A 21,971-nucleotide genomic window follows, 5' to 3' on the forward strand; every position below is an offset into this window, starting at 1 on the left:
GTTGACAGACTGCCCAGTCTGCGTCGTAAGTCCAGAAAGCTCTCAAAATGAGGCACCCGGCCGGGTGAATTTTATACCCAGTAATTACATCCGGCCGGGTACGATGTTCAGAATATGAAAATTCCAGAAAGCCCTAAAAATTGGCCACCCGGCCGGGTGATTTTAATGCCCAATAATGCACCCGGCCGGGTACGAAGACGAATTAACCTCCAAATTCAGTTTTCGTATAGTTTGGAGGCGGTTTTGAGAGGGAGATTCAGACATTCTTGGACGAGAAAAGGGAGAGGAAAAGGGAGAAAAGGGAGAGGAAAAAAAGAGAGAAAGAGAGGAGGAGGAAGAGAAGAAAGATATTCCGGCCAACATTCCGACGATCCGTCTCCACATCCCAATTCCACTCATCGAGAGCATGATTCCTATGGTTTTTATTGCAAATTCCACCATGTGTTTAGGCTACACTCTCTATGTTGCTCCAAGTGGTAATCTAGGCTTTGTATGGATGTTTCTACACTTTTGAACTCATGTGTTTGTTACCAACAATGTGCTCAATGTTTATACACTATGTTTTTGGCTAATAATGTAGTGTTGCTATTGTCTCTTTAACATAGTTTATGAATGTTTGTTTGTGTTAGGATTGGTATACTGAAAAGCATATTTCGAGCATGTTGCACGGATAGAATTGCTTGTATACAATAAATTCTACAATCCACTTTTAACCCAAGGCGAGAAGAAGTAATTTTATCGCATTGATGTTTGCTTGTGCATTTATAAGATGTTTCTCAAACATTTAAATGTATAAGAAGCAAATAAGTCTAATTCTTCTACATAGTAGACTGGTCGTGAACGACGTTCACAGAAGGTGACGCAGTCGGTTCTTTGTAGAAGAGAAATAGAATTTCACAACCTAGATAGGCTTTGGCTACCTATCGTGAAAGGTTGCAGTGTCACTCCGCATGTTTCCTTACCTTAGGAAATAAACGACACTGGTGTGGTATAGCACTGAAGGATCTAACAGTGAGATAAGTCTTTCTTGCTATTTACCGAAAGATGAGGTCTCGGTGATTGTTATTTCTTAATCATTGTTGACATAACATTGAGCATACGATATTGATTATGCACTACTTTGATTTATCAAATGGTGCGGATTTTTTTGCAATCCAAGAATCCTGATATCTTGGGTAGTGGTGATCAATGTCTAGAGGTGCTAGTATTGTTATTGCAATGAATCGTGTGCTGGGTGAGTCCAGTTTGATAATATCATCAAGAGGTGTTCGAAAAGGTTTTATTATTCAGAAACCCGGCCGGTTGGAATTTTATTCCAGAATAATAAATAAAGATTTTAAACTAGACAACTCTTGGAAAAAGATATTAATTAATTAAAGTCAAATAGCAGACTTAAATTAATTAATGGATATTTATATCTTAAACACGGGAAATAATAAATTAAAGAGGTAAAGTCCGGATTACTCGTAATTTGGGATTGGACGGGCAGTCAATATTATTATTCTATATTGGATGATAATAATATTCTGTTTGGGCTTATATTAAATTGGGGCTCAATTTAATTAGTAAAAGACCAACAGGTTTGACCCAAGTCCAACCTCCATGGATCCCTAATCTGGCCCATCATAACTCAATATAAAAGGAGATTAGAAAGGAGATTTAACGTGATTCATCACATAAATTTCGTTCTCCCCGCTCTGGAGTGAACGGTTTTCTCAGTTCTTCATAGAACTGAAGTTCTGTCTTATTTCTAATCAAGCCCTTTTCGATTCTGACAAGCTTTGCCCACCCAAAGGTCATTATCTGAGTTCGGGATACAGATTAGAAGATTTATGGTTGAGTACGAAGATCATCTCGTGGAGAAGGCGCAAGCAATCGACGATAATGTAGTGTTGTTCTTTCCTTTGCTATTGTCTCTTTAACATAGTTTAGGAATGTTTGTTTGTTGGCATGCTATTGAATTAGAATTGTTCAGAGGATAATTTGATAGTGGATTAAGTAGGTGATAATAGTAGATGTTTATTTCTCCAGCGCTTCCGCAGGAGTTTATAAACATTGAAAATTGGTTCATAGGTTATGTGTTCAGCTAATTGTGAACTACTCATCGTGTACATGTTCAGTGTATGTAATTAGGTTGATGTTTTAATCCCTTCATATGTTTCGTTGTATAGGTGTAGAACAATACAAGCTTAGTGAGCAACTTGGAGTGGCATATTTTCTCATTTGAATAATCTTTCTTTAGTTAACTTGAAGCTTTATTTTGTCAACATCTTTCCAAACCAAAAAAATCAAATCTTTATGCTACATCTTTTTAAGTTTTTAAGTTTTAAACAATCTTCTACCTCCCTGTGGATCGACACTTGAAATACTACTAACGACGCTGTAATCTTGCAGTATCGTAGTATTATTAGAGTTAATTAATTAAACTTGATATCTTGTGTGAACTGAATCAGATACTCTAAAATACGCATCAAGTTTTGGCGCCGTTGCCGGGGAGGCAATAGGTTGTTTAATACTTAGTAGTTTTATTTTTTGTTTTATTTTATTTGATTATTTTTTATTTTGTAGGTACTTGCTTCGTGTTCTTAGGGGCAATAGCCATCTACCACGTCTGGACTTGAAGACTAAGGAGTGTTTATATTAGGTGATATCTTTCTAATCTTTAGTTTAGTGATTAGGATTTCTCACCGACCGCCAAATGTGGAGCATCACCGGATCAAAAGAGCTTTATTCCCTTTCTCTTTGACTCATTACCGGGCTACAACATTGCAACATTTGAGGAATTGAAGTCGAAGTTTCTCTTGGAGTACAATTCTCCAATGAAGATAGAAAAGTTGAGAGAAAAGATCACTTCATTCCGGCAAAAGTACGATGAGTCATTTGCCGAAGCTTGGAAGAGATTTACAGACTTGCTAAGGAAATGCCCAAGTCATGGTCTAGCTCCGGGGCATGATCTTTTGAAGTTCTACAAGGGACTTAATCATGAAGGCACATGCTTGGTTACTGCAGGTTCAAGTGGGAACTTGGACGATTTGACACATGATGAGGTGAGGGCACTATTTCAGAGATTGGCTAACAATCAAAGGAACTGGCATAATCCAAGAAAGGGGGGTGCAGGAGATACATTTGGTGCAACTAAGGAGTCGGAAAGAGTATCAACTATAGAGGCTCAAATGGCTGATTTTAGTACTCAAATATCTTCAATGACGAAAGCTGTCAAATCCTTGCAATTGACTCCCCAACCTCAAGCTGCGCCTGTGATGAAATGTGGAGTGTGCCAAGGAGGACATTATACAGATCAATGTCCTAGTTTGCAAGGAGCACCAGTGGAGGATGTAAATTATATTGGTAACCGTCAAGGTTTTAAACAAGGTAATCAGTACGGGAATCAACAAAACTGGAGGCCTCAACAAGGAAACTGGAATCAAGTCAGTTCTAGCAACACTGCAGGAAATCAATGGAGAAGCAATACCCAACCTCCGGGTTTTGAGAAGAAGTTATCACATGAAGATCAATTGGGACAGATTTTCTCTTTTATGACTAAGAGTCAAAAGGAGAATGAGAATTTCAGAGATAAAACTGTGGAGAAGTTTGGACAGCTTGAGGCTACTATGAGGACTCTTGAGACTCAAATTGGGCAGCTTGCTACAGCATCTCATACAAGAATTCCTGCAACTATTCCGAGTGATACTGTGCCCAATCCCAAAGGTAACGAACATTGCAAGGTAGTTACATTGAGAAGTGGTCGTGAGTTGGGTTCTACACCATTAATGGACGGCCAAGGTACTTTCGGCATCTCACACGCAGGGGCGGATGAGATGTTAGGCTTGCATTCATAGCACGCAGGGGCGGACGAGGCATGTAAGGGAAGTCCCGAGTTGGTGCATGGGGCCCAACATGGTCAAGAACAGGCTGCATCCGGCAGCAAGGAACATGGTGAAGAATCCGATTCTAGTGGAAAGTTTTCAGCAGAAGAGAAAGGAAAGAAGATAGTAGAGATGGAATCAAAGAGAAAGATGATGACAAGTCCGGCACAAGATCCTAAGAGCAAGTTTAACTTCCCAGATCATATTCCTCCTCCACCATATCCACCTAAGAGGAAGAAAAGAGTCCCAAAAGAGAAAAGTTTTGAGTGGATGATGAATGTAATCCGTAAAGTGAATGTGGATGTGTCATTAGTGGACCTCTTCACTAATTTTCCCAAGTTCTCCAAGTTTTTCAAGGATATGATGGCAAACAAGGAGAAACTACAAGATGAGGGGATAGTTGCTTTGAGCATGAATTGCTCACAATTGATTTCAGGAATGATGCCAATGAAGAAGAGGGACCCCGGAAGTTGTGTGATTCCTTGTGAGATCGGCAATACAATCTTCACAAAATGCTTATTGGATCAAGGCTCGGGGATCTCACTTATGGCATTGAAAACTGCACGTGCCATTGGACTAGAGGATAGGATGGAGCCTATAGACATTGCTCTACAATTGGCCGATCACTCGATAGTGAAGCCTAGTGGAATAGTAGAGGATGTCTTGGTCAAAGTCGACAAATTCATCATCCCTGTTGACTTTATAGTTTTGGATATGCCCGAGGACAAAGAGGTACCAATTCTATTTGGTAGACCATTTCTTGCCACGGGAGATGTGTTGCTTGGAGTAAAAGACAACTCTGTTACAGTCAGAATTAATGGTGAGCAAGTGACCATTAATGTGGAGAAGGCAATGAAGCACCCTAGTGATGCCAATGCGTGTTTTAGAGTTGATGTCCTCGATAAATGCATATTTGACAAGATGTGTTGCTCATCAAGAATTGAAGGAAGTGTATATGAGAAAGGGAGCTTGGAGAGAGATTTTGGTTCGACAATCAAAGTAAATTTTGATGAAACAAAAGATTATCAAGTTGATCAACCACATCTGGAAAATGAATGTGTGGTGGATACTTTTGTGACAGATGTGAAACCTTCAATTAAAGTACCACCAAAGCTAGAATTGAAGCCCCTCCCGAAAAATTTAAAATATGTCTTCCTTGGTGATGATGAAACTTTACCGGTTGTGGTATCGGCTGAGTTGAATAATGAAGAAGAATCCAAGTTAATAGAGCTACTTAAGTTGCACAAGCAAGCTCTAGGATGGTCTATAGCCGATATCAAAGGAATTAGCCCGGCGATATGCATGCATAAAATCTTGATGGAAGATGGAGCTAAGCCGGTAAGAGAGAGACAAAGAAGGTTGAACCCACTTATGCAAGAAGTGGTGGAAAAAGAAGTGAAGAAATTGTTGAAATTTGGGATGATCTATCCTATATCCGATAGTGAGTGGGTTAGCCCGGTGCAATGTGTACCCAAGAAAGGAGGAATAACCGTGACAGTCAATGAAAAGAATGAAGTCTTAGCAACTCGATTGGTGAATTCATGGAGAGTTTGTATGGACTACAGAAGATTGAATATGGCGACAAGAAAAGATCATTTTCCGTTGCCATTTTTGGATCAGTTGCTTGATAGGATTGCTGGTTATTCTCATTACTATTTCTTGGATGGATATTCGGGGTATAATCAGATTGCAATTGCCCCGGAAGATCAAGAAAAGACGACATTCATTTGCCCTATTGGTACTTATGCCTTCCGCCGGAAGGCATTTGGGTTGTGCAATGCCCCAGCTACATTTCAACGTTGTATGATGGCAATATTCTCCGATATGAATGAGGACATTATGGAGATCTTCATGGATGATTTCTCCGTGTTTGGCTCATCTTTTGACTGTTGTTTACACAACTTGAGTCGTGTGCTACAAAGATGTGAAAGTCGAACCTAGTGCTTAATTGGGAGAAATGCCAATTTATGGTGAAGGAAGGTATTGTTTTGGGGCACAAGGTGTCGGAGTTGGGATTGGAGATGGATAAGGCTAAGATTGAAGTAATTTCCAAGTTACCTCCTCCAACAAATGTGAAGGGCATCCGTAGTTTCCTTGGTCATGCGAGATTCTACCGAATATTCATAAAAGATTTTTCAAAAATTGCAAAACCTCTTTGCAATCTACTTGAGAAGGATGCCAAGTTCGTCTTTGATGATAAATGCCTTGAGGCATTTGATTTGCTCAAGAAGAAGCTAGTCGAAGCTCCTATTATTATCACACCTGAATGGTCAAAACCATTTGAGTTGATGTGTGATGCTTCGGACTACGCCGTGGGAGCCGTTTTAGGCCAAAGAAGAGAGAAGGTCCTACATGCCATCTACTATGCTAGCAAAGTACTCAACGATGCCCAATTGAACTACACCACGACGGAGAAGGAAATGTTAGCAGTTGTGTATGCTTTTGAGAAGTTTCGTGTATATTTACTTGGCACGAAGGTGGTAGTGTTCACGGACCATTCAGCTATCAAATATTTGATGAACAAGAAAGATGCAAAACCTCGTTTGGTGAGATGGGTCCTATTATTACAAGAATTTGATGTGGAAATCAAATATAAAAATGGGACCGAGAATTTGGTAGCTGATCATCTTTCTAGATTAGAAGGCGCGGAAGAAACGGAAGATGAGAAAAAGAAAAGGATCAATGAAAAATTTCCCGATGAGCAAGTGTTGCAATTGGAAGCTCGGGAAACATATGTGCCGTGGTTTGCTAACTTGGCAAACTACCTTGTCACGGGCATTATAACCGAAGGGTTTTCTTCTAACCAAAAGAAGAAATTTTTGAGTGATACCCGCATGTATGTTTGGGAAGATCCATTTCTCTTCCGTATTTGTAGTGATGGAGTCATTCGAAGGTGTGTTGGAGAGCATGAGCACCTTCAGATTTTGTCTGCTTGCCATGATTCTGAGTATGGCGGCCATTTTGGAGCACGTAGAACTGCATTTAAAGTGCTCCAATCCGGATTCTTTTGGCCATCTATCTCCAAGGATGCTAAAACATATGTAGAGAGATGTGACAGTTGCCAAAGAACCGGGAATATCTCTTGGAGGAATGAAATGCCGATGAACAATATCCATGAGGTGGAGCTCTTTGATGTTTGGGGATTAGATTTCATGGGGCCTTTTCCCAAGTCTAATGGGAAGCAATATGTCTTAGTTGCGGTGGACTACGTTTCTAAGTGGGTAGAGGCTGAGGCATTGCCTACCAATGATGCTAAAGTGGTATTGAGATTCATCAAGTCTCATATTTTCAACCGTTTTGGAACACATCGAGCCATGATTAGTGATGGAGGTACTCATTTTTGCAATAAGTTGTTTGCAAACCTCCTTGGAAAATATTGTGTTCAACATAAAGTTGCTACCCCTTATCATCCCCAAACAAGTGGCCAAGTGGAAGTCTCCAATCGTGAGATTAAAAGAGTTCTTGAAAAGGTGGTGAAGCCGTCGCGAAAAGATTGGTCTCAAAAGCTAGATGATGCCTTTATGGGCATATCGAACGGCTTATAAAACTCCTATTGGAACTTCCCCTTACAAGATGGTGTTTGGAAAGGCATGTCATTTGCCGGTTGGGCTTGAGCATAAGGCGTTTTGGGCCTTGCAAATGCTGAATTTAGACTATGATTCGGCAACTAACAAAAGGATGCTTGAGTTGAATATCATGGATGAGTTTAGGTTGAATGCTTATGAGAGTGTTGATCTCTATAAGGAGCGGGCAAAGAAGATTCATGATGCAGCCATCAAACCTCGTCGATTCCATGAAGGACAGTTGGTCCTATTGTACAATTCTCGGTTGAAGCTTTTTCCGGGAAAACTCAAGTCAAGATGGTGGGGTCCGTTTGTTGTGCACAAAGTGTATCCTTATGGTGCAGTGGATATTCGTGATCCTAAGTCCAATGATGTATGGAAGGTGAATGGTCAGAGGTTGAAGGTTTATCTAGGCGGTGACCTGTTGAAGGAAGAAAGGGAGGCGGTCGTACTACAAGATTCACAAGTGTAGACCCAAAGATGAAGAAGGTCGAGCCAACGACTATAAACAAAGGCACTGATTGGGAGGCAACCAAGTTTTTATTTATTTTTCTTTATTTTTATTTTCATATGTTGGAGGTTTTGTTTGTTCAATTCTTTCCTCTAGCATTTATTTTGAATTGAGTGTTTCTTTATGTTTTGTTTTGTGTTGTTTTGTTTTGTTTTGTAGGAGCACATTGGAGCTTATGATAGAGCACACCTACAAATTGAAGATACACCCACCCTCCCACCCATATGCTACGGATTTCATGCCAAGTTTGGGGGAGTCTTCTATCCCTTTACTTTTTATTTTCTTCTTTGCTTGCATTGAGGACAATGAATCATTCATGTTTGGGGGGTTTGTTTGAGTTTGAACGAATTTTATGCACGATGCATGTTTTCTTGAGTGTATTGTATGCTAAAGGTGTTTTGAATTAATGTAATTGACGGGTGCATGCTTTATCTTCGGCTTTCTAGTTTGGAAATCTTGCTTGATTTTACTTGATCTTTGAAGCTTAGGATGGATGGAATTTGTGCATTGATTTATTTGAAAGAGCATTTTGTGACTACAACCAATTTCTTGAGTCGAGGAGAGTATGAAAGTCATATGTCTTGTGGAAATTATCTTGGATCGCTTTGCTTTATTGAGTTGCGTGCTTGCATTCATATGTGTTAATGATAAGGGATGATAAGGAACTAGGATGAACTACATGGCCAAATGATCACATGCCTAGTCCAACAAATGATCCCCTAGAAGCCACTTTGAGCTTAATCCCTTTTATTGTGTACAAATACTTATCCAATCACTTAGCTACTAAAAATAAGCCTCATTTTAGCCTCATCAATAAACCTTACTACTATTTGGGTGCTAAATACAAGTTTGATTGTGTAGTAAGTTTTGGGTGGTGTTTTATTAAAGTTTAGAGATTTTTCAGATTTGATGTTATGTATAAATGTTGAGAATGAAGTTCTTTGAAAGGAAAAAGACGGCCTTCAAATTGTAAAAGTCGAGGCCTTTGAAAGAAAAAAAAAAGAGAGAAAAGAAATTTAAAAAAAAAAGTGTAATAAAGTAGAACTTCCATTGCTTTGTAAAGATGTACTCTTGTCTAGAAAAGATCTCAAGTTTGGGGGAATGAAAGTTTGGGTTGTGAAATGTATTTTGTTTGGTACTCAAATATGTAATTTTTGAGCTACTATCCATATTTATCCTACCTCATCCCTAGCCCCATTACAACCTTTGAATAAAGACCTTGGACTTTATTGATGATGCATTATGGGGGTTTTGTAAATGGCTTGGTAGAGTTAAAGAAATTTGATTTGAAATCCGCGGGTCTATGTGATAAGTATTGCTTGATGAGTCAATAACGACGGTTTGAGTTGTAGGATCTTATGCTTGGACTTACTTTGAAGTGCACCTTGACTTAAAGTTCTAGGTGGACGAGTGATTGTTCTTGAGAGTGGGAAATCTTGATTGGAAATGTTGGGGGTTTAGATTTTGTCATTCACATCCTTACATACTTGATTCTTTGTGATGAAAACTTTTGTGAGTTGAGCTATAAAATGTTGTGCTTTAAGTGATCTTGCTCGGGGACGAGCAAGCAAATAAGTTTGGGGGTATTTGATGCGAATCAAATTGTACATTTTTATTCCCATAACTTTACATGATTTATATAGTTTGATGATTGCAAAAGTATATTTTATGTTGTAGGAAGAGGAATTAATGGTGAAACGAAACGTGGAATGAAGCTTGGATGTCATTGAAAAAGTCGTGCAAAATGCCCAATTTGACAGACTGCCCAAGTTGACAGATTGCCCAAGTTGACAGACTGCCCAGTCTGCGTCGTAAGTCCAGAAAGCTCTCAAAATGAGGCACCCGGCCGGGTGAATTTTATGCCCAATAATTACATCCGGCCGGGTACGATGTTCAGAATACGAAAATTTCAGAAAGCCCTAAAAATTGGCCACCTGGCCGAGTGATTTTAATGCCCAATAATGCACCCGGCCGGGTACGAAGACGAATTAACCTCCAAATTCAGTTTTCATATAGTTTGGAGGCGGTTTTGAGAGGGAGATTCAGACATTCTTGGACGAGAAAAGGGAGAGGGAAAGGGAGAAAACGGAGAGGAAAAGAGAGAAAGAGAGGAGGAGGAAGAGAAGAAAGAAATTTCGGCCAACATTCCGACGATCCGTCTCCACATCCCAATTCCACTCATCGAGAGCATGATTCCTATGGTTTTTATTGCAAATTCCACCATGTGTTTAGGCTAAACTCTCTATGTTGCTCCAAGTGGTAATCTAGGCTTTGTATGGATGTTTCTACACTTTTGAACTCATGTGTTTGTTACCAACAATGTACTCAATGTTTATACACTATGTTTTTGGCTAATAATGTAGTGTTGTTCTTTCCTTTGCTATTGTCTCTTTAACATAGTTTAGGAATGTTTGTTTGTTGGCATGCTATTGAATTAGAATTGTTCAGAGGATAATTTGATAGTGGATTAAGTAGGTGATAATAGTAGATGTTTATTTCTCCAGCGCTTCCGCAGGAGTTTATAAACATTGAAAATTGGTTCATAGGTTATGTGTTCAGCTAATTGTGAACTACTCATCGTGTACATGTTCAGTGTATGTAATTAGGTTGATGTTTTAATCCCTTCATATGTTTCGTTGTATAGGTGTAGAACAATACAAGCTTAGTGAGCAACTTGGAGTGGCATATTTTCTCATTTGAATAGTCTTTCTTTAGTTAACTTGAAGCTTTATTTTGTCAACATCTTTCCAAACCAAAAAAATCAAATCTTTATGCTACATCTTTTAAAGTTTTTTAAGTTTTAAACAATCTTCTACCTCCCTGTGGATCGACACTTGAAATATTACTAGCGACGCTGTAATCTTTCAGTATCGTAGTATTATTAGAGTTAATTATTTAAACTTGATATCTTGTGTGAACTGAATCAGATACTCTAAAATACGCATCAGCAGTGGTACATGCCTTGAAGATTTGGAGACATCACCTCTACGGAGTTCGATGTGTGATCTTCACGGACCACAAGAGCCTTGAGTACTTTTTCGAGCAGAAGGATTTGAACATGCGACAACGCAGATGGCTCGAATTAGTCAAGGATTACGACTGTGGTATAAATTACCATCCAGGCAAGGCCAATGTAGTGGCAGATGCCTTGAACAGGAAGGCTACGCCCCGGAGCTCCTACGTGAGTTTGCTAAGATGCGACTGGAAGTAGTGAGAGCACCGGAGACGGTGGAAAGTAGGATCGCCACCTTGGTGATTGAACCAGACTTAAGGGCCAGGATTGTTGAGGATCAAAGGAGTGACGAAGCATTGGAGAAAATTCGTCTTAAAGTAAGGACGGGAAAATAAGAGAGTTCCCGCGAGGAGGCGGATAAAGCCATCACTTTTGATGGAAGGTCGTGTGTGCTCAAGGACGAGGCACTCAGAAATGAGATCATGAGTGAAACTCATGAAACACCATACACTGCCCACCCAGGAGGTACAAAAATGTATCAAGATATGAAGAAACAATTTTGGTGGGATGGCATGAAGAAGAGCATAGCATCGTTTGTAGAAAGATGCCTAGCATGTCAACAAGTGAAGGCTCTACATCAACGACCCTATTGGAAATTGCAACCCCTAGAAATTCCCGAGTGGAAATGGGAGCACATTGCGATGGATTTCGTGACAGGATTGCCAAAGTCGCAACGAGGAAACACTGCTATTTGGGTAATTATAGATCGCCTCACCAAAAGTGCTCACTTTGTACCAATCCGTATCACTTACGGGTCAGACAAATTAGCTCGAATCTATGTGCAAGAGATCATACGCTTACATGGAATACCGGTAACAATCACATTAGACCGTGATCCAAAATTTACTTCTAGATTTTGGATAAGCCTACAACAAGAGCTGGGCACTAGATTGAATTTCAGTACTGCATTCCATCCACAGACTGATGGGCAGTCTGAAAGAACGATCCATACTTTGGAAGATATGCTGAGAGCCGTAATGCTCGACCATGGAGGAAATTGGGAGCCAGTACTACCACTTGTAGAGTTTGCTTACAACAACAGTTATCAGACAACCATAAACATGGCCCCATATGAAGCATTGTATGGAAAGAAATGTAGACCACTGTTTTATTGGGATGAAATGTAGACCACAGTTATCAGACAACCATAAACGTGGGCGTCGGCGACGCCGTAGCTGGCCCAGCGCCGGCGAAATGACTGTGATGGCGCTGTGCTGTCGCAGAGATGGACGGAGACGGAGGGTACCGACGACCCTGTGACGCCGAGGAGCTGGAGCCGGCGGTTGACTGTCGCGACGGTGGCAGCTGCACTGTGTTGCCACCGAGAGAAATGTGAGAGATAAAGCCACCGTTTCATCCTCAATTTAGGGATTAAGAAATTTGGGGATTTTGAGAAATGAGGGAGAGAGTAGAGACCAATGGAGATGGGAAGAAGATGTTTGTGCCTTTCTCTTAATTTAATACTTGGCCCGACTATTAAATTGTTTTGGCCCTCTTAAAAATAAAAGTGGGGACTAAGGTTTTAAATAGAGAAATGGGCTGATTCTTTTAATGATCTACGAAGTTGGGGCTAATAATTAAAATAAAGTAGGAATTGGGCCTTGCCTAATTAAATCATGAGCCCTCCTAAGTTGCTCAATCAAATAATTAATACTAAGTGATGATTCGCTAATTAAATCCCGAGATGATAAATTAAATTCGAACGAGATACATGGAAGGTAATGATTCCAAAATAAACGAATAACTTCTTAGGCCTCCACAATAAATTAAAACTCCCGATTTAATTAATGTACGAGGATCTTAGAATTTTCCTTTCTAGAAGAATTAGAGGAAGAATAAAATGATCATGCACTTAGGATGCATTCACGTTTAATTTTCTTGACTTCTTAAAGCCTAATTAAGTATTATTTTATTTTCTAAAGGGACGTCTTCGCACGTCATCTAAGGTCAAGTTAAAGAAATTTACGGAAAGAGATTTAGCTTTTGAGGTGGACATTCTTTCAAAACGTGATTTTAGTATGAAACTGTGAATCTTTACTCAAGTATATTTGTCATGCCATGTTTTGTTTTATGACTACCTATCTGTTTGGCTATGCCAATTTAGTTAAATCGAATTCGGGTCCCAGTAGGGCCACAAACCCTACTCGGACTAGTATACACATAAGGGGACCGTGAGCTAACATAGGAGTTGGCCGGTCTAGTGACCGTCGTGGAATGTGGCCACATTCCCGGTTCACACAAAGTTCAGATATGGTACTTAAGTAATGTGATTGCGCAACCAAAATCTTTATGAAAGGAAAGTATTTAGTGACTCGGGCCTTTTAAATAAAAACCCCGTGATCACTCAACTGTGGCTTGACAAATAAAATAGAACTGTTTTTGGCAATGTGCCCACTGAGTATACCAAATACTCCGCCCTGCATATTTATTTTCAAATGTGCAGGTTGAACGTGGACGAGGAGGCGAAGGTGTTGGGAACGATCATTAAATAAGTAGTTAGGTAGCCCAAAGTAGTATGTCTTCATACATACTACTTTTGTCTTGGACTCTTCCGCTGAGTAGAACCTATGTTCTAGGAATGTATTAATTTAGGGTTGACGTTCTGACTTTCTTTTTACTATGTACCCATTCGCCTTCGAAACTATTTCCTCGAGTTAAATTGTCTCTTTTATGCTTAATTTATGTTTGATGAACTTATATTAGTGGCGAAATAGCTACGCTCACTAGCACTAGGGAGTTGTGGTCGTGACAATAGTAATAACAATTCAATAAACCTATACTCCTAATTCATTTCACACCTAAAGTCTAAAGACATAAAATTAAACATATTTAAAATAGAATCAAGAAAAAACACAATTATTTGGGGGAGCGAAGAGAGTATATATCACACATTTGAAAAATATGTTTAACACAATCCTTCATATCACTCTACTAAAAATAATGAATCACACTTTTAACAAAATAACTATATTCGAGAATCAAGAACTGCATGTTTCGAGTTAAGGATGTTACTATAATTTGTCCCTCTCTAAGAATTGTTAGAAATATTGGAATAAAATTCTCGAACCATAACACGCGATACTCTAACTATTGCAATAAGTCTTGTAGAGAAAAATCCTCTTTTCACAAGACAAATTACATCATGGTTAATGCTCATGGATTGACGTATTATCCCTAGAGATGAAACAACTTCCTCCTAGCGTATATAACATTTCAAACCCGCTAGACACCGGTGAACTTGATGGTACTCCAAAAATCATGCAATACAATGTTACTAAAATGTAATAAAATGTTGAGAACTTGAGAGTGAATGGAGAGTGCTTTTGTTGGTGTGTAATTCATGCACAACTCTATGTCTTTGCCTTTTATAGGCACAAAATTGGGACTTGACAGATCATGGAATTAAAAACCATAAATTATAAAATTAAGACACTAGAGGTTACAAAATTTGTTTAATGCTTGTTATCCTATTTAAGATTTTTAATCGCCAATTATTGATTGTAATCTAAATAAATATTCATGATAGTTATTTATACATATTTAAATTTATTCCAAAACTTTTAAATATTCAAAATAAGGCTAAAACTCATCTTTTATATGTTGACAGATAATATTAAAAATGTGTTGTCACGTCCTTTTCATCAAGTCTCTATATATATTTCATCACTTGAAGGAGAAAACAAAAAAAAATTGTTTTTTTTTTTATTATAAACATTGATATAATCTAAACCTTTCGGTTACAACAGTTAATATTTGTAGTTAGTGCAAGCAATTTATCTCATCATAAATTTTAATGGTTAATCATTCATATTATAATAATTTCACTTATTCTAATTAATGGATAATGAATTCAATAATTATTGAGAAAAATCAGTTACATCATTATGAATTGTATAATTGTATCACAAATTCATTCCATAACTTACACATATTTTAAAATAAGGACAAAATTTATAAATATTTTAAAATAAGGACAAAACTCGCCTTTTATATATGTATAGATATAGATTATCTAATTTTGTTTCATAATTATTGCGTGAAGATGTAGAGTATACTAAAAAATCGATTTAATGATCAATTTAGATTTAATCAATTTAAAAGTATATTTAAATATAAAATACCTAAAATATCTAATTATATATATACTCCAATTTATGTAAATTTATTTTCTACTCTAAAGCAAAATGAGTAGCTTAAAATTTAAAAAGTGACTTGTAAGGAGTAGTAGTATAGTAAGCGTATAATAGAGAGAAGAGAAAATCGAATTGGTGGGCGTGTTTCCAAGTCCCAAGTCCCAAGTTCCGCGACGCACGGGAATAGCACAATTGCATAGGTACGGATGCGTCCCATTCCGCAGACCAACCGTCTTCTCTTCCCTCACTCCAACAACTCCCTTTTCTCCATTTCCCTTTCATCTTCTTTCCATTTCCATTTCCCTTTACCTTTCCTCTCTCCATTTCACCCATGCCATGTCGCCGTGGCTCTTCTCTCTCTTCCTCCTCTACACTCCACTAATCCTCGCTGCCTCTCAATGCGGCACCTTCCACATCCCTTTCCCCTTCTACCTCAACTCCACCCCTCCACTCCATGACGCTTTCCACCTCTCCTGCATCAACTCCTCCTCTCTCTTCCTCACCATCGCCTCCCGCTCCTACCGCATCCTCCGCTTCTTCCCCGACGGCCTCCTCCTCGACTTCCCCAACACCACCCTCTGCCGCCACTACAACGACCTCAGGTCCTTCTCCTTCGCCGCCGATCAGCACTTCGCCATCTCCTCCGACAACATCCTCGATTTGTACGACTGCGAAGATTCCTCCCTCTGCAAACCCGTCTGCGAGAGGACCTCTCTCATGCCTTCCTGCGACGGCCGCCCCGCCGGCTACCCCTCCTGCTGCTATCCCCTCTCCGACCGCACCTCCTGGCGCCCCGGCGATAGCATCACCGCTTTCTCCAAATACGGCTGCAGGGGATTCTCCTCTTGGGTTGTTATTCCCGGCAGCAGCACCGGATTGCGGGGTGTTAAGCTCGAATGGGCTGTTCCCAGAAACTCCACCCACGCCGCCTGTGCCCCCAACGCCAATGTCGTCAATGCTACCTCCGTTGCTAACGGTTTCAGATGCCAATGCGCCGATGGATTCTCCGGCGACGGCTTCCCTTCCGGAGTAGGATGTCTCAAATGTAAGCAACTCGTCTATCTTATAGTTATACGACCAAAAATGATCTAAAATGTGTGTTTCCTAATCCGGCACAGCCTGCTTCAAGGATGGAAAGGAAGTTGATGGAAGTGAGTGCTATCAGGTTAAACATGGACGAAAAAAGGCAATCATTTTAGCCGGTATGATTATTGTATTCCTAGAAACGAAACAGTTGTAGATAAGCATGAATAAATGCTGACACCAATTTGAATATGTTATGATTGATGCAGGGGTACTGACCTCAACTCTGTCTGTCGTGTCGTTAACGGCACTTTTCCTGATGAAACGCCGCATCAGATCGGATAAATTAATCACAGAGCAGCCACATTTCCAAGCCAACATCTCCTCTCACAAGGCCAGGCTGTTCACATACCACGAGCTCGAGGAGGCAACCAGGGGATTCGGAGACAGCCAGAAGATAGTCGACAGCTCTTCCCCCTCCACACTCTACCACGGAGTCGTAGGAGGGGGATCGCGCGTCGCAGTGCAGAAAGTCGACTATTGTGACACTGAAAGCGACCTCATTCAAATCATGCTCAGGCTCGAGAGACTCTCCGCTGTTTCCCACAGAAACATGGCGCGCGTGATCGGATGGTCCATCAATGCCGGCTCCACTCCCCTCGTCGTCTACGACTACCCTCAAAACGGAACCCTGATGGACCACCTGCGCCGCGCCAGATACGAGAACGTGCCTTTCCACTGGCACAAGAGGCTCAGCGTCGCCGCGCAGACCGCATCCACCCTCGCATTCCTCCACAACGAGATCTCGCCTCCCCTGTTCCACCACGATCTCCACTCCGCGTGCATCTTCCTAGACATCGACTTCTCCGTCAAGCTCGCCGGCTTCGATCTGCTCAACGACGAAGGGAGCGGGAGGAGGAGGAACGACGTCTACAGCCTCGGCCTGGTCCTTCTGGAGATCATCACGGGGGACGCCGTGGTGGACTGCACCACCGCGGCTCTGCACAAGGGGAAGATTGAGGAGATGGTGGACCCCAGCCTGTACTACCACGAGCAGCCATCGTCGAGGCGCGAGCAGATTCAGATAGTGGTGGACCTTGCCACGCGGTGTCTGCTATTTGGAGCTGACGCCAAGCTTGGGATGGTGGACGTGGCGAGGGAGCTGTTGCATATCGCCAAGGACTGCGTGGATGGAGGTAGCAGGAGGGGACCGGCGTTGGAGGAGACGTTTTCGAATTCTAGTCTCCTTCAGATGATATCGATGTCGCCGGATTCAATCCACGTGCCATCGCAATCGCAAGCCAGGCCAGATCATATGTATAATTGATCATTTACATTCATGTAAGGATTTTTCCTAGCTAGCTTGGAGTCTACTGTCTGCGGTGTATATCACAAAATGAAAAATGTATTATTGTTAAAAAAACGAATTACTAATTAAATTGAACGTTTAGATCTTAATTACAACATTTCAATTTCGTTACCGGTGAACATGATTGGATGGGGATATAAAGTTTAGTTACAACATTTCAATTTCGTTACATCAAATAAAAACATGACATTTTTATCGCGGATGAAACTAGTAGTATCACTTGTCACCAAATATAGTAATATAGTGATATGGATCACTAAGTGTCACATACTCAAATTGTTCCATATAAATAGACTGAATGATACTACTTCCGGCCATAATAGGATCACTCTTATTGTGAACACAAGTTTTAAGAAATATAAAGAATAATGAGTTGAAAAAGTTACGGAAATATGATATCCACATTTTTATATTGGTTTTATAATAAAATATGAGTGAAGTGAGTTAGTGGAATGTGAGATCTACTTACCATTTATGGTAAAAATGAAGTGTGACTCTTATTGTGAGACGGACTAAAATGACAAAGTGTAACTTTTATTGTAGGACGAATGGAGTATTAAGGAATATCTCAAATAACAAATATAGTCTATTTTTATGAGATGGAAGGAGTATATTAATTCAACAAATTCTCTAAATCCTCCACAGTAAAGGATGTTGTATAGATAACATCAATATAAGCCCAATTATATGACCATTCTTATAGAGAATTTATAAATTTATTCCAATGTTTTCTTTTTGGATCCAACTTTAAAAATTAATTTATTATATCAGAATTTTTAAAAGAAGAATAAATTAGTTCATAAAAAAATGCGATAAATATTCCGAAATATAAACTATACTAACTAACAAAGTTTAATTTTGAAAACACATCGGTTAAATCTCTTGATTTATAATCTAATAAGTTAAGAGAAGATTCTAACCATTTGGTTAATAAAGATTTAATTAAATGCAAATTATAAGTATTGTAAAAACTCCAAACCATGATTTGGATCATTAGAAAATGTTAATAGATAACAAAATAACAGCAAAAAAGTTGTTAACATAGCGTCAACGATTGACGCTTTGTTGACAATGCATTGACACTATGTTGAAATCAAAATTTTGAAATTTTACACTGTGTTAAGGAGTTTGAAGTTTATAAGTACTCCCTCCGTCCCGCTTAAGATGACACGTTTTCCTTTTTAGTTTGTCCCAACTAAAATGACACATTTCCTTTTTTTTTTTAACTTTCTCTTTCCAATTAATATATCCAACCACTTTTTCTTACTCCTATTAAAATATTTATCTCTCTTTCTCTCTCTATTTAATACGTACACCAACATTTTCTCTCTCCAATTAAATACTTTACCAATAACTCCTAAAATTCCGTGCCGGCCAAGAAATGTGTCATCTTAACCGGGACGGAGGGAGTATAATATATAGAGTTTGTATTTTATCATTACCCTTAATTCATATATACATTTATACTAAAAGGGTACTCATACAGATTAAATAAACAAAGCAAATAGAACTAAGAAGTAAAGGAAATAACAACATATATACTTCCTCCATCCCAAGGTAGTTGAAGATTTCTTTAGGGTACGAAATATAAGAAATTGATCTGTTAAAGGTTAAAGTGAAGAGAGTAAAGTAAGAGACAAAATAAATTAAGAGAGATGAAGAAAGAATAAACTATGAGAATGATTGGGACAACATAAAAATGATTTTGATAAAAAAGGAAATGAATCAACTACCTGGGACAACATAAAAAAGATTACAACTCAACCACCTTGGAACAGATGGAGTACTATTTATTACTCTCTTCGTTCCATAGTAATAGAGTCATTTTGCCATTTTTGTACGTTCCATAGTAATAAAGTCATTTCCCTTTTTAGTAAAAGTCAACACATTTTTCCACACCTACTTTACTCTCACTTACTTTTTTCTCTCTTTATCTCTCTACCTTTTTCCATTTTCCACTTTATTCTCCATTTACTTAACTCACCTAACACAATTTTTCTTAATCTTCGCGACGAAAAGAAATGCCTCCATTACTATGAAACAGAGGGAGTATATTTTTTTATTGTTAAAACAAATTATATTGATAAAGATTGTTCATCTTTCCTTGTTCTTATATTGTGATGACTTCAATAATGTTTTTTTGGAAAAAAATGAATAAGTTTCATTTTATAGGATTACAGAATAGTTGACTTTGATATTATTTTGATTATTAATCTATTATTTAGATCATATTTGATTTTAATACTTCATGTTCCTAAGAGACGGATGCAGGTGGGGTCGGGTAGGGTCGACCGACCCCACCGCTGACCCTACCGCCGGTGATAAGCGCCGGAAAATTCTTAGGATTTTAACATAAAAACTATCGTCGACCCCACCATTTTGAAATTCCGCCCCAATCACCGGATCTCTGAACGTTGACTAGTAAGAAACGAGAAAGAAGGAGTTCTACTAATATTGAGGTTGAAATATAAAAGGGAGAGAATACATTTACAGAGTTACATTGATACTGTGGAAGGAGAAGTTGAAGAGAGAATGGAATTGGGGCGAGAGGGGTATATCTTTTGGTGGGGGTGGGTCCTACAATAATAATTAATAATAATAAAAATGATATAGTTGTTTTAATGTTTAAAATTTCACTGTATCCTATTTATCTGTTCTTTTAATTTTCTCAACTTTACTTTTTAAAAATAGTACTATTAAATAGTTTTCATTTCTAGTTATTTTTACTTTAAAGATTTAATATTCCATCAGTTGATCATTCCAAATTTTATATTAATAAAAGAATAAATCAATATAATCGTTTAAGTTCTTAGAGCTTTCATCTTTATTATCTAATGAAATAGCTTTGACACATTTTGAAGATATAAATAATTGTTTGAATTAATTATCGCTCACAATATAAGTTGATATATAAGTTGATGACACTTAAATTGTTCTAATATACCCTTATTTTAAAAATATATTTTTTAAATATTATATTTATTATTAAATTTTGAAAAATGTCGATCCCACGTATTTTATTTTCTGGGTACGTCATTGATGCTATTGATTGTTTGGCTAACAATTGAAGCATTCATTATGTTGCTTAAGAAACGCTTTACAAAATTTATGGGGATTTTTTTCCATGAAGTGAGCAAATGCTTCGATGAATACGAAGTTGAAGAAATTCGTTGAATATGAAGATAAGAAATTCAAAGGCAGTCTCAACCCTAATTAAATTTGAAGGACAAGAAGAAATTTAAGACAGAAGCTTGGTAGAATAAGTATTTTGCATACACTTTGTTGGCAATTGAAACTAAAAAATATAACATATGACTGTCCCACATCGGTATCAAGAGAAAACTGAAACTAGTATATAAGTCTCATGGGCCCTCCTCCTATCACCAATTGGTTTTAGGATGGAACCCATGGATTTCTATCATGGATTTCTATCCAATGTAAGCTGAGACCACCTCCTCCGACCCTGATTTAGCTGTCTTACTGTCTATCAATGTGGATTTCTATCACACTTTATTTTGAATTAGTTTACAGTCGACCACACAAAAACAATATTCCATTAAAGAAACTTGTATTTATTTTATTATGACATGGTGAAGATAATTATATATTATGTACAATCAAAGTCGAGCGTTATTCTGCAAACCAAGCATGATTGAATGCGTCTTTGGCAGTTATCCTATCCTCTTTTTCATACGCCAAAAGCCTTTGGAGCAAGTCAAATCCGACTTCAGTCAGCGCCGCCACGGCCAGGTTCGGAGACGCCGCCGCCAATTCCTTCCGGAGAAAACTGAAGAGCGGGTTTATGGTCCATTTGATGCACTGAAGAAGCTGGTGGCACTCGGACTCCCCTCGGAAAAGCACCCGATCGAGCAGGAGCTCCGCCATGGTGGCCCCCACAGACCACATGTCGACAGATCTTGACATCGATATTGTGGCCCAATAAGATGTTGGAGGGCTTGAGATCCCTATGGATGATGCCGTTATGGTGGAGGAAGGCAACACCCTTGAGTATCTCCTCCATTATGTACTTGATCTCCAAGAGCGCGTAGGGTTTGTTGCCTCCACCGCTTGAGGTCCGACATCATGTGCTCCATCACCACGTAGGCGCGCTCACCACCCGCCGCCTGCTTGAACCCCACGATGCATGGGTGGCGCGGTAGTGATTTCAGGATACTGATCTCCATTAAGGTGGAGGGGCACAGCCACGAATAAACCACCTGATGTGCATAAGCTCGCTACTAGGCTTGCTGCTGCTTATGAACTAAGACCTCCTCTAGTCGGCCCCGTGAATGCCACACCACATGTTTCGAGCCTTGCTCTTTTGCCCTCTCTAGCACCGCTACTTCCTCCTCCACCCGCCCGACACGGGGAGGTGGAATTACCTCTAGTCATAGGACTTTAGTGATGGCGCGGTGGGTACGTAGCACCCCAAGTTCGTCCGCCGCCCACCACTCGCGCGGATGCACCACTACCTCGTGTACTACAGCCTGGAG

General features: G+C 39.3%; 2 protein-coding genes and 1 non-coding gene across 3 annotated transcripts; 2 read left to right on the top strand and 1 right to left on the bottom strand.

Annotated features, from left to right (window-relative positions):
- Positions 1 to 2,819: 2,819 nt before the first annotated feature.
- LOC125194765 lies at positions 2,820 to 7,901 on the top strand. The gene is given in 5 exon segments (XM_048092992.1): positions 2,820 to 3,783; positions 3,847 to 5,777; positions 5,876 to 6,792; positions 6,916 to 7,384; positions 7,386 to 7,901. Coding segments are annotated over 5 exon segments (4,797 nt in total).
- Positions 2,832 to 2,938, bottom strand: LOC125202874. Its single transcript, XR_007173211.1, has one exon. It is a non-coding gene; the product is annotated as a small nucleolar RNA R71 (small nucleolar RNA).
- Positions 7,902 to 15,282: 7,381 nt separating the features above from the next.
- LOC125205173 (probably inactive receptor-like protein kinase At2g46850) lies at positions 15,283 to 17,633 on the top strand. Its single transcript, XM_048103999.1, has 3 exons — positions 15,283 to 16,131; positions 16,205 to 16,288; positions 16,379 to 17,633. Exons 1-3 carry the CDS (start codon positions 15,423 to 15,425, stop codon positions 17,434 to 17,436), a joined length of 1,851 nt encoding a protein of 616 aa, XP_047959956.1. The 5' UTR covers positions 15,283 to 15,422; the 3' UTR covers positions 17,437 to 17,633.
- Positions 17,634 to 21,971: the final 4,338 nt, after the last annotated feature.

The sequence above is a fragment of the Salvia hispanica genome, chromosome 1 (genome assembly GCF_023119035.1).
Source record: "Salvia hispanica cultivar TCC Black 2014 chromosome 1, UniMelb_Shisp_WGS_1.0, whole genome shotgun sequence".
NCBI lineage: Eukaryota > Viridiplantae > Streptophyta > Magnoliopsida > Lamiales > Lamiaceae > Salvia > Salvia hispanica.